Source organism: Heteronotia binoei, chromosome 3 (genome assembly GCF_032191835.1).
Source record: "Heteronotia binoei isolate CCM8104 ecotype False Entrance Well chromosome 3, APGP_CSIRO_Hbin_v1, whole genome shotgun sequence".
NCBI classification, from domain to species: domain Eukaryota; kingdom Metazoa; phylum Chordata; class Lepidosauria; order Squamata; family Gekkonidae; genus Heteronotia; species Heteronotia binoei.
In genome coordinates, this window is record NC_083225.1 from 193,876,008 (window position 1) to 193,888,505 (window position 12,498).

Genomic DNA, 12,498 nt, shown 5'->3' on the forward strand with positions numbered 1-12,498 from the left:
CTGGACCCTTTTTAGTTGGAGATGCCGGGGACTGAACCTGGGACCTTCTGCTTACCAAGCAGATGCTCTACCACTGAGCCACAGCCCCATTCATGGCTCTCCAGGGTCTCAAGCTGAGGTTCTTCACGCCTATTCGCCTGGACCCTTTTTAGTTGGAGATGCCGGGGATTGAACCTGGGACCTTCTGCTCACCAAGCAGATGCTCTACCACTGAGCCACAGCCCCATTCATGGCTCTCCAGGGTCTCCAGCTGAGGTTCTTCACGACTACTTGTCTGGACCCTTTTTAGTTGGAGATGCCGGGGGGTGAACCTGGGACCTTCTGCTTACCAAGCAGATGCTCTACCACTGAGCCACCATCCCTCCCTTTTATATTTTATGGCACACAGGCCTGGCCCAACGAAGTGACATTTATGTCAGATCTGGCCCTCGTAGCAAATGTGCTTGACTCCTCTGGGTTAGAGTGTCAGAGAGATCAAGAGTAAACCACACCAGCTCAATTTAGCAGCCATCTGCATGATTCCAAAAGCTACCAACCGGCCCACTTACCCACTGGATCGACGACGTCTATGTGATCCACAAAATCCCTCTTGCCCAAGTAGACTGTCAGCTGTAAGAAAAAGAAGGGGGGGGGGGACAGGATAAAGAGTCGGCCAAAAACGCTGCCCAATTATGAATTGAACAAACAAGCCAGATCCTCAAACTGCCTCAGGTCAATGAATATTTGCTGTTTCCAGTTCCCACTGCGCTCTCTCTCTCTCTCTCTCTCTATATATATATATATATATATGTGTGTATATTCTAATCTCTGAGCACATCTTCCAAGATCCCATATTTGATTGCTCAAATATTGGGATTCTGGATTGGGAGATACAACGTGAACTTTTCTACAAATAGAGTGGGGGGGGGGAGGGAAGGAGGTGGATTTCGTGAATAGGACCGAGGGCAAGAAGGATCCAAAAGAACTGGCAAGATGACGGCCCCAAAGCTCCTCAAACCGGAACTCAAAGCCCGGGTTTGCACCGCACATGGTCTTGTTGCTACTAAGCAAGATGGCTAAAGGGAACCTATATACACAGAGGCAGTCAGCCTCTAGACCATGGATGTGAAACATGAGGCCCAGGGGCTGAATCAGGCCCCTGGAGGGCTCCTATCAGGCCCCCGAGCAACTAGCTGTCATCTTCTTCCTTCTCTCTCTCTCTCTCTCTCTCTCTCTCTCGCTTCCTTCTGTATCACAGCTTTGGCAGGCTTGCTCAATCGCACAGGAGCTACAGAGTGAAGCCTCTATCTTCTCTGTTGGCTGAGGCTCCTCCCTTGGGGATGAAGGGCAGGGGAGGAATAGTTTGCTTTGCCAGGCTCTCTCAATCCCACAGCAGAGCTACTGAGCCAAGCCTCTCTTCCTTCTATTGGCTGAGGCTCTTCCCTTGGGGACGAACGGTGGGGGAGGAATAGTTTGCTTTGCCGGGCTCTCTCAATCACACAGCTGAGCTACTGAGCCAAGCCTTTCTTCCTTCTATTGGCTGAGGCTCCTCCCTTGGGGACGAAGGGTGGGGGAGTAATAGTTTGCTTTGTTGGGCTCTCTTAATCACACAGCTGAGCTACTGAGCCAAGCCTTTCTTCCTTCTATTGGCTGAGGCTCCTCCCTTGGGGACGAAGGGTGGGGGAGGAATAGTTTGCTTTGCCAGGCTCTCTCAATCCCACAGCAGAGCTACTGAGCCAAGCCTCTCTTCCTTCTATTGGCTGAGGCTCCTCCCTCTCCTGGTCCCCTGGCGAAGGAAGGAAAGAGCCAGAGCTTCCCTATAACAGGTTCCCTGGATCCCATGGGAGAGATACAAAGAAAGCACCTTTAAGACCAAGAAGTGCTAACGTTTTAAGCATGCTTTATTAAAAGTTTTTTTGTTTTTTTAAAAAAATCTTTAATGTGTGTCGTCTTGTGTCCTTCCTAAAATTTATAACTCTGCCTCCTGCCATTGCATTTCATGACACACACAGCCCGACAAGGTCTCACTTGTGTGAGATGTGGCCCTCCAAAAAAATGAGTTTGACACCTCTACTCCGCATCCTTGTGCTAGGAAGCAACGCCAAGGTCACTGACTGGCCACTGTGCAAAGGAGGCTGAGAGCCGAGATGGCCCATGGCTCTGCTCCAGCAGGGCTCTTCTGATGTCCTTATGCTCAGTACCACACATGCAACGCATATATGGCTTTTTCTGTAAATAAACCAGGCTGTGGTGCCTAGCTTATTCCATAAGAGGAGAATTTGACGACTTCCTCCTTGTTTGGTGTAGTGGTTAAGTGTGCGGACTCTTATCTGGGAGAACCGGGTTTGATTCCCCACTCCTCCACTTGCACCTGCTGGAATGGCCTTGGGTCAGCCAGAGCTCTCTTATCTGGGAGAACCAGGTTTGATTCCCCACTCCTCCACTTGCAGCTGCTGGAATGGCCTTGGGTCAGCCAGAGCTCTCTTATCTGGGAGAACTGGGTTTGATTCCCCACTCCTCCACTTGCAGCTGCTGGAATGGCCTTGGGTCAGCCAGAGCTCTCTTATCTGGGAGAATAGGGTTTGATTCCCCACTCCTCCACTTGCAGCTCCTGGAATGGCCTTGGGTCAGCCAGAGCTCTCTTATCTGGGAGAACTGGGTTTGATTCCCCACTCCTCCACTTGCAGCTGCTGGAATGGCCTTGGGTCAGCCAGAGCTCTCTTATCTGGGAGAATAGGGTTTGATTCCCCACTCCTCCACTTGCAGCTGCTGCAATGGCCTTGGGTCAGCCAGAGCTCTCTTATCTGGGAGAACCGGGTTTGATTCCCCACCTCTCCACTTGCAGCTGCTGGAATGGCCTTGGGTCAGCCAGAGCTCTCTTATCTGGGAGAACCGGGTTTGGTTCCCCACTCCTCCACTTGCAGCTGCTGGAATGGCCTTGGGTCAGCCAGAGCTCTGTTATCTGGGAGAACCGGGTTTGGTTCCCCACTCCTCCACTTGCAGCTGCTGGAATGGCCTTGGGTCACCCAGAGCTCTTTTATCTGGGAGAACTGGGTTTGATTCCCCACTCCTCCACTTGCAGCTGCTGGAATGGCCTTGGGTCAGCCAGAGCTCTCTTATCTGGGAGAATCGGGTTGGATTCCCCACTCCTCCACTTGCAGCTGTTGGAATGGCCTTGGGTCAGCCACAGCTCTCTTATCTGGGAGAACCGGGTTTGATTCCCCACTCCTCCACTTGCACCTGCTGGAATGGTCTTGGGTCAGCCAGAGCTCTCTTACCTGGGAGGACCGGATTTGATTCCCCACTCCTCCGTTGCACCTGCTGGAATGGCCTTGGGTCAGCCAGAGCTCTCTTATCTGCGAGAACCAGGTTTGATTCCCCGCTCCTCTACTTGCACCTGCTGGAATGGCCTTGGCTAGCCAGAGCTCTCTTATCTGGGAGAACCGGGTTTGATTCCCCACTCCTCCACTTGCACCTGCTGGAATGGCCTTGGCTAGCCAGAGCTCTCTTATCTGGGAGAACCGGGTTTGATTCCACACTCCTCCACTTGCAGCTGATGAAATGGCCCTGGATCAGTCATAGCTCTCGCAGAGGTGTCCTTGAAAGGGCAGCTTCTGAGAGAGCTCTCTCAGCCCCACCTACCTCACAGGCAATACTCTCTCTAAGCTGTGGAGTCTTTTGTGTTTTAACAATTTATTGATAACATATGGTTACAAATCTTAATTATAGATTTTCAGTACTAACCCATATGGCATTTCAATCCCCCCCTCCCTCCAAGATTGACTTCCCCGAAGTTATAGATTCAAGTTCAATACTAAAGGTACTACTAACTGATCAAAGTTCAATCTATATATTTTTTCCTCATTAATGCTAAAAAATTGTCCAATGTCTTTTTACATTCCACTCTTTCTCCATATATCTTTTAAATTTCTTCCACTCCTTTTTGAAAATCTCTAAATCATAGTCTCTTAGCGTTCTAGTTAGTTTGTCCATTTCCCTCCACGATAAAACTTTCATAGTCCAGTCCCATTTCTCTGGTATTTTTTCTTGCTTCCACAGCTGCGCATACAGTGTCCTAGCAGCTGATAGCAAGTACCAAATTAGAGTCCTGCCTTCCTTTGTAAATTTCTCTAATTTTAATCCAAGCGAGAACGTCTCTGCAGTTTTCTTAAAATCGTAACCCAAAATTTTGGAGATTTCTTGTTGTATCATCTTCCAGTACTCTTTTGCTTTTTCACAAGTCCACCACATATGAAAGAAAGAACCTTCATGTTTTTTACATTTCCAACATCTATCCGACATTTTCTTACTCATCCTAGCCAGTTTTTTCGGAGTCATATACCACCTATACATCATCTTGAAACAGTTCTCTTTTATACTCTGACAAGTTGAGATCTTCAAGCTGTGGAGTCTTTTGAGCAAAAATTCTACTTTGTGAGCTACTGGCATTAAAGTTATGGCTTGCTGCATAAATTAGTTTGCTCTGGGGCCATATCATCCTGAGCAAAGACAAAAAAGTGTGCTGGAGGCTAAAAAAACTGTGAGCTAGCTCATGCTGACTCAGTTCAGAGGGAACACTGCTCACAGGGTGTCTGTTGTGGGGGAGGAAGGGAAAGGAGATTGGGAGCCGCTCTGAGACTCTTCAGAGTGGAGGGCGGGATATAAATCCAATATCCTCATCTACCTCACAGGGTGTCTGTTGTGGGGGAGGAAGGGAAAGGAGATTGTGAGCCACTCTGAGACTCTTCAGAGTGGAGGGCGGGATATAAATCCAATATCTTCATCTACCTCACAGGGTGTCTGTTGTGGGGGAGGAAGGGAAAGGAGACTGTGAGCCGTTCTGAGACTCTTCGGAGTGGAGGGTGGGATATAAATCCAATATCTTCATCTACCTCACAGGGTGTCTGTTGTCGGGGGAGAAGATATAGGAGATTGTGAGCCGCTGAGACTCTTCAGAGTGGAGGGCGGGATATAAATCTAATATCTTCATATACCTCACAGGGTGTCTGTTGTGGGGGGAGAAGATATAGGAGATTGTGAGCCGTTGAGACTCTTCAGAGTGGAGGGCGGGATATAAATCCAATATCTTCATATACCTCACAGGGTGTCTGTTATGGGGGAGGAAGGGAAAGGAGATTGTGAGCCACTCTGAGACTCTTTGGATTGGAGGGCAGGATATAAATCCAATATCTTCATCTACCTCACAGGGTGTCTGTTGAGGGGGGGGGAAGGTAAAGGAGATTGTGAGCTGCTCTGAGACTCTTCAGAGTAGAGGGCGGGATATAAATCCAATATCTTCATCTACCTCACAGGGTGTCTGTTGAGGTGGGGGAGGAAGGGAAAGGAGATTGTGAGCCGCTCTGAGACACTTTGGAGCGGAGGGCGGGATATAAATCCAATATCTTCATCTACCTCACAGGGTGTCTGTTGTGTGGGAGGAAGGGAAAGGAGATTGTGAGCCACTCTGAGACTCTTCGGAGTGGAGGGCGGGATATAAATCCAGTATCTTCATCTACCTCATGGGGTGTCTGTTGTGGGGGAGGAAGGGAAAGGAGATTGTGAGGCACTCTGAGACTCTTTTGGAGTGGAGGGCAGAATATAAATCCAGTATCTTCATCTACCTCACAGGGTGTCTGTTGAGGGGGGGAAAGGTAAAGGAGATTGTGAGCTGCTCTGAGACTCTTCGGAGTGGAGGGCGGGATATAAATCCAATATCTTCATATACCTCACAGGGTGTCTGTTGGGGTGGGGGAGGAAGGGAAAGGAGATTGTGAGCCACTCTGAGACTCTTCGGAGTGGAGGGCAGGATATAAATCCAATATCTTCATCTACCTCACAGGGTGTCTGTTGTGGGGGGGAGGAAGGGAAAGGAGAATGTGAGCCGCTCTGAGACTCTTTGGAGTGGAGGGCGGGATATAAATCCAATATCTTCATCTACCTCACAGGGTGTCTGTTGAGGGGGGGGGGAAGGGAAAGGAGATTGTGAGCCGCTCTGAGACTCTTCGGAGTGGAGGGCGGAATATAAATCCAATATCTTCATCTACCTCACAGGGTGTCTGTTGTGGGGGAGGAAGGGAAAGGAGATTGTGAGCTGCTCTGAGACTCCAAGATTCAGAGTGGAGGGCGGGGTATAAATCCAATGTGCTTGTCTTCTTACCTGCTCCAACTGCAGGAGGTAGATTTCCCCACTGAAAGGAGGAGGTGCAAAAGAGGGCTAATGCTGGCTTACTGCTCTACAGCCCGCCTCCAAAGCCAACAGCTAAACCCCGGGGATGAAAGTCCAAGCCCCTCCTAAGCTCCGCGCTTCTTTGGATACACTTGCAGCCGACAGATGGCCCCTGAGCCGCTTACGGGAGACACGAGATCATCCTTCCAAACTGCTCCGTGCCGTACCAGCCCGGCTTCCCGGAGGCTCATCCATCTTACCCGGCATTTAGTGAAAAAGAATGACAAGATTTATAGCGCGGCTTGTTCCCTTCCTGTTTTACAGCCTCCCGGCCCTAATTGGCCAGTGGCCGGCAGCCAGAGGGGCGGGAAGGAAAGAGAGAGCGATGAAACACAGGCCAGGCCTCTGGCAAAGGGAAACCGGCCCATGTGAACACAGGAAGTGGTCTTTTACCAGGGCTGCCTCTTCTCTGCCTGCGGCTCTTCTGGTAGAGCCAGGCCTCAGATTCAGTGGGATTTCACAGGAGCACAGCTTCTGAACCTTTCTGAGAGTTCCACCTCCTCCTTCTGAGAGTTCCACCTCCTTGGACAGCCAATTTGGTGTAGTGGTTAAGTGTGCGGACTCTTATCTGGGAGAACCGGGTTTGATTCCCCACTCCTCCACTTGCACCTGCTGGAATGGCCTTGGGTCAGCCAGAGCTCTCTTATCTGGGAGAACCAGGTTTGATTCCCCACTCCTCCACTTGCACCTGCTGGAATGGCCTGGGGTCAGCCATAGCTCTGGCAGAGGTTGTCCTTGAAAGGGCTGCTGCTGTGAGAGCCCTCTCAGCCCCACCCACCTCACAGGGTGTCTGTTGTGGGGGAAGGTGATAAAGAAGATTGTGAGCTGCTCTGAGAGTCTGAGATTCAGAGTGGAGGGCAGGACATAAATCCAATAAATCTTTTGTGGGGGAGGAAAGGAGATTGTAGGCCGCTCTGAGCCTCTGTCCTTGAAAGGGCAGCTTCTGGGAGAGCCCTCTCAGCCCCACCCATCTCCCAGGGTGTCTGTTGTGGGGGAGGAAAGGAAAGGAGACTGTAGGCGGCTCTGAGCCTCTGTCCTTGAAAGGGCAGCTGCTGTGAGAGCCCTCTCAGCCGCACCCACCTCACAGGGTGTCTATTGTGGGGGAGGAAGGGAAAAGAAATTGTGAGCCACTCTGAGATTCAGTCCTTGAAAGGGCAACTTCTGGGGAGAGCTCTCTCAGTCCCACCAACCTCATAGGGTGTCTGTTGTGAGGGAAGGTGATGAAGAAGATTGTGAGCTGCTCTGAGAGTCTGAGATTCGGAGTGGAGGGCAGGACATAAATCCCATATTATCTTCTTATTATTCTTTGGAAGGTGGAGCCTGTGGCATTAACCCCCCCCCAAAGGTCCCTCACCTCCCCCAACTCCACCCCCTGGCCCCCTCACTTTTGAACTTTCGGAGGCATTTGAAGATGGTTTGATTGAGAACTGCATTTGATTAAAGAAGAAGATAATTTTGGATTTATATCCCACCCTATACTCTAAATCTCAGTGTCCCCCCCCCACAACAAACACTCTGTGAGGTAGGTGGAGCTGAGAGAGCTCTAACAGAAGCTGCCCTTTCAAGGACAACCTCTGCCAGAGCTATGGCTGACTCAAAGCCATTCCAGCAGCTGCAAGTGGAGGAGCGGGGAAATCAAACCCGGTTCTCCCAAATAAGAGTCCGCACACTCAACCACTACACCAAACTGGCTCTCCTAAAGTAGACCTAAATTATGATTTTAAATGGTTGGTCTTTGTATATTTTACCTACTCTTCTTTTACATATTTTATTTATTTTGTAAACTGCCTTGAGCTCCATACGGAGCCCTTAGTTCAAAGTACCCTTCAGCTCAAAGTGGCAGCCTTCATTTTTGAAAATCCCTCCTCAGGTCGTCTACAGGCCAAAATCTAGCAGGGGACATATTCACTGTACTTTTACGCACCTGTTGAACTTTCAGTTTCCCAGGCAGTGCTGCAAAACCTTTTATACCAAAGCAAATTCCTTAATTTTTGAAACACCCTGTTTCCCCAGGCAAAGTCCCTCTTCTCCTCAACAGCCAGAAATCCAGCAGGTGATGCTTTCATTCCATCTTCACTCACCTGTTGAACTCCTGGCTCCCCGGGCTGTGGCCGAAAGACCCCTCTTTTAAAGTGAATTCCTTAATTTGTTTTCCTGGCAAACCTCCTCTAGCCCTCAGCAGTCAGAAATCCAACAGGTGGTGCTGTCACAGCAGCTTTATGCACCTGTTGAATTTCTGGATTCCAAGACGGTGGTGAAAAGCCCTTTCTTGCAAAGTGAATTCCTTAATTTGTGAAAGACACTTTTCCCCCCTGGGAAACGTCCTCTAGCCCTCGACAGGAGGAAATCCTGCAGATGATGCTTCCACAGCACCTTTATGCACCTGTTGGATTTCTGGCTCCCCAGGATGTGGTCAAAAGCCCTTTCTTTCAAAGCAAATGCTTTAATTTGTGAAAAAGACTGTTTTTCCCTGGCAAACCTCCTCTAGCTCTCCACAGACAGAAATCCAACGGGGATGCTTTCACTGCACCTTTACACTGGACCTGTTGAACTTCCAGCTTTCCAGGGAAAATCCCCTTGCTCCAAAGCAAATTCCTTAATTTGGTGGGCAAAAAACCTGATTCGGCAGCGTCAGGAACGAAACGACCATACAGCACGTTTTTAGATCCTTTGCAAAGAAGAAGATATTGGATTCATGTCCTGCCCTCCACTCCTGCCTAACTTCCCCGAATCAGCATTGTTGTCAGATGGCCATCTAGCCTCTCCTTGAAAACCTCTGAGGAAGGAGAGCCCGCCACCTCCCAAGGAAGAGGGAAATGAGGATGTAGAGGATATTTTGGGCATTGTACCAAAAATCTGGGGAGGGGGTCTGGAGACCAAGTCCTATCAAGAAAGGTTGAAGGAGCCTGGAGAGGAGGAGAGGTGATAGGATCACCATCTTCAAGTACTTGAAGTGATGTCCTGTAGAGGATGAGGGGTCTGAAGACCAAGTCCTACGAGGAAAGGTTGAAGGAGCTGGGCATGTTTAGCCTGGAGAGGAGGCCGCTGAGAGGTGATAGGATCACCATCTTCAAGTCCTTGAAGGGCTGTCATAGAAAAGATGAGGGGTCTGGAGACCAAGTCCTATGAGGAAAGGTTGAAGGAGCTGGGCATGTTTAGCCTGGAGAGGAGGCCGCTGAGAGGTGATAGGATCACCATCTTCAAGTCCTTGAAGGGCTGTCATAGAAAAAGATGAGGGGTCTGGAGACCAAGTCCTATGAGGAAAGGTTGAAGGAGCTGGGGATGTTTAGCCTGGAGAGGAGGAGGCTGAGAGGTGATAGGATCACCATCTTCAAGTACTTGAAGGGCTGTCCTATATAGCGGATGGTGTGGAATTGTTTTCTGTGGCCCCGGAAGGTAGGACCAGAACCAGTGGGTTGAAATTAAATCAAAAGAGTTTCCGGCTCAACGTTAGGAAGAACTTCCTGACTGTTAGAGCGATTCCTCATTGGAACAGGCTTCCTCGGGAGGAGGTGGTGGGCTCTCCTTCCTTGGAGGTTTTTATGCAGAGGCTAGATGGCCATCTGACAGCAATGACGATCCTGTGAATTTTAGGGGGAGGTGTTTGTGAGTTTCCTGCATTGTGCAGGGGGTTGGACTAGATGACCCAGGAGGTCCCTTCCAACTCTAGGATTCTATAAGTTTCTCTCCTCCTGCTCTTTTCCCTCCTCCTCAGTCCTTCCACCTATGATCCTTGCAGCCAGAGGTGCTGAGGGTCGAGCCTAGGACCTTCTGCATGAGGGTCGAGCCTAGGACCTTCCAAAAGGGAGGTGTTCCCCACCTCCCTTTTGAGCTCTGGTCCTCCCAAACAGGTTGAGCCAGTCTGAAAGAGAGGACAGAACGAGCTCTCCGTGTGTGTAAAGCACTGAGCGCCATTCACGCCCTGACAGCCACATCAATGCTGCAAATCAGTCGATTCTCCTACTCAATTTTCTTCCTTCCTTCCGACGTCTGCTCCCGCCAAAGAAATCTGTAGAATCGACAGAGAAATTCAACTCACCTTCCGTTGGGACTGGCCTTCTTAAAAACTCTGCAAAACAAGAGAGGGAGAGAAAAGGAGAGAGTCAGTAATGGGGTAGACACCTACAGGATTTAGCAGGAGTGGAAATTCCAATACATCCATCAGTATCGGAGTCTAGCCCTTTCAAAGAAAAAAGCCAACCCAACCCTTAGAGCAATCTCAGGTGGCCAAATCGGAACATAAGAGCCAGACAGAATAAAATGTTAGATGTTGAAGGAAGGAAGGAAGGAAGGAAGGAAGGAAGGAAGGAAGGAAGGAAGGAAGGAAGGAAGGAAGGAAGGAAGGAAGGAAGGAAGGAAGGAAGGAGGGAGGGAGGGAGGGAGGAAGGGAGGGAGTGAACCTGAACATATGAAGCTGTCTTATACTGAATCAGACCCTTGGTCCATCAAAGTCAGTATTGTCTTCTCAGACTGGCAGCGGCTCTCCAGGGTCTCAAGCTGAGGTTTTTCACACCTATTTGCCTGGACCCCTTTTTGGAGATGCCGGGGATTTGAACCTGGGACCTTCTGCTTCCCAAGCAGATGCTCTACCACTGAGCCACCGTCCCTCCCCAAAGGAAGGGGAAGGGGAAGGGGAGGGAGGGAGGGAGGGAGGGAGGGAGGGAGGAAGGAAGGAAGGAAGGAAGGAAGGAAGGAAGGAAGGAAGGAAGGAAGGAAGGAAGGAAGGAAGGAAGGAAGGAAGGAAGGAAGAAGGAAGGAGATGTTTGAGAGCCCCAAGGCATGGATGTCAGATGTTTGAAAGCAGAAAGGAAGGAAGGAAGCAAGAGAAGGAAGGAAGGAAGGAAGGAAGGAGGGAGATGTTTGAGAGCCCCAAGGCATGGATGTCAGATGTTTGAAAAGCAGAAAGGAAGAAGGGAAGGAAGAAGGGAAGGAAGAAGGGAAGGAAGGAAGGAAGGAAGGAAGGAAGGAAGGAAGGAAGGAAGGAAGGAAGGAAGGAGGGAGGGAGGGAGATGTTTGAGAGCCCCAAGGCATGGATGTCAGATGTTTGAAAGCAGGAAGGAAGAAGGGAAGGAAGGAAAGGAGGGAGGAGAGGGAGGGAGGAATGGAGGTAGGGAAGGAAGGGAGGAAAGAAGGAAGGCAAGAAATGGAGGGAGGAAAATAGATGGTGAGGGAAGGAGAGGTAGGAAGAAAGCTACTTTAACTTCAAATACATTCTTGGAACTGCCAGCTGCTTCAGTTTGGACCAGGGCTTTTTTTTTGTAGCAGGACTTCCTTTTGGATATTAGGCCACACAGCGCTGATGCAGTAAATCCTCCTGGAGCGTACACTAGGCCCTGTACGAAGAGCCCTGTAAGCTCCAGTATTGGCTACATCAGGGGTGTGTGGCCTAATATGCAAAGGAGTTCCTGCTACAAAAAAAAGCCCTGGTTTGGACAAACGATTTAAAGAGACAAATACCTTCTCCAATCTGGCTGACGGGGTTTTGGGGGCTTCAAGAGCCTCCCGATATTGTGTGAAAGAGCCACAGTTTGGCCACCCGTGTCTTAGAGTCTCCGGACTGGCTCTCTTCCTTGCCGGAGGGAGTTTTGTGTGTGCCTCACAGAGCTCATGAAGCAGAAGTGGTCTGAGATGGTAACCGCAGTGGCCTGGCGTCAGCTCCCCTAGGGCGAAGCAAAAATGTTTCCAGGCGAGTGGCCCAGAAGGAGACTGAGCTAACCTGTGTTCCCACACTTCTGCAACAACTGCTGGTCCCTGTGTTTATTTTCAGCCCTGAAAGATGGGAAATCACGGGGTGGAATTGCATGCATGGCTATCATAGGCTCAGCTGGTTTCCACACACCCCCTCCAACTTCACGGACTTGGTCTTTTCCCCATTGTTGACGGAAAGGGGTCGGGGGAGAAGGAGATGCCACTAAATGACGCTTCACATCGCTCTCTAGTCGGCCCACTTTCCGACGCCTTCCCTGAATAGCAACCTAAATACCAAATCTTCTGCCTGACCCACCCCAGGTAGCTCTCAAGATCTGCTTCCAATTTGCCTGCTTGGTCAAAAACCTGCACACGTCAGTTCTAGGGTTTACCAATCCCCAGGTGGGGGCAGGGGATCCCCCGGTTTGGAGGCCCTCCCCCCGCTTCAGGGTCGTCAGAAAGCTGCAGGGGGGAGGGAAGTCTCCTGGGCACTCCATTATTCCCTATGGAAACCAATTCCATAGGCTATAATGGATAATTGATCTGAAGAAGAAGATTGAAGATATTGGATTTATATCCCACCCTCCACTCAGAGCGGCTCACAA

The 12,498-nt window shown here is 50.0% G+C and overlaps 1 protein-coding gene across 1 annotated transcript in view; it reads right to left on the minus strand.

Annotated features, from left to right (window-relative positions):
* Nucleotides 1–12,498, minus strand: part of ARRB1 (arrestin beta 1) — a 102,886-nt gene that overhangs the window by 64,477 nt on the left and 25,911 nt on the right. Inside the window, exons 3-5 of the mRNA XM_060235361.1 lie at nt 10,245–10,274; nt 6,137–6,167; nt 549–609 (exon numbers count right to left, since the gene is read on the minus strand). Of these exons, the coding sequence (XP_060091344.1) occupies nt 549–609; nt 6,137–6,167; nt 10,245–10,274 (122 nt within the window). The remainder of the gene's footprint in view (nt 1–548; nt 610–6,136; nt 6,168–10,244; nt 10,275–12,498) is intronic.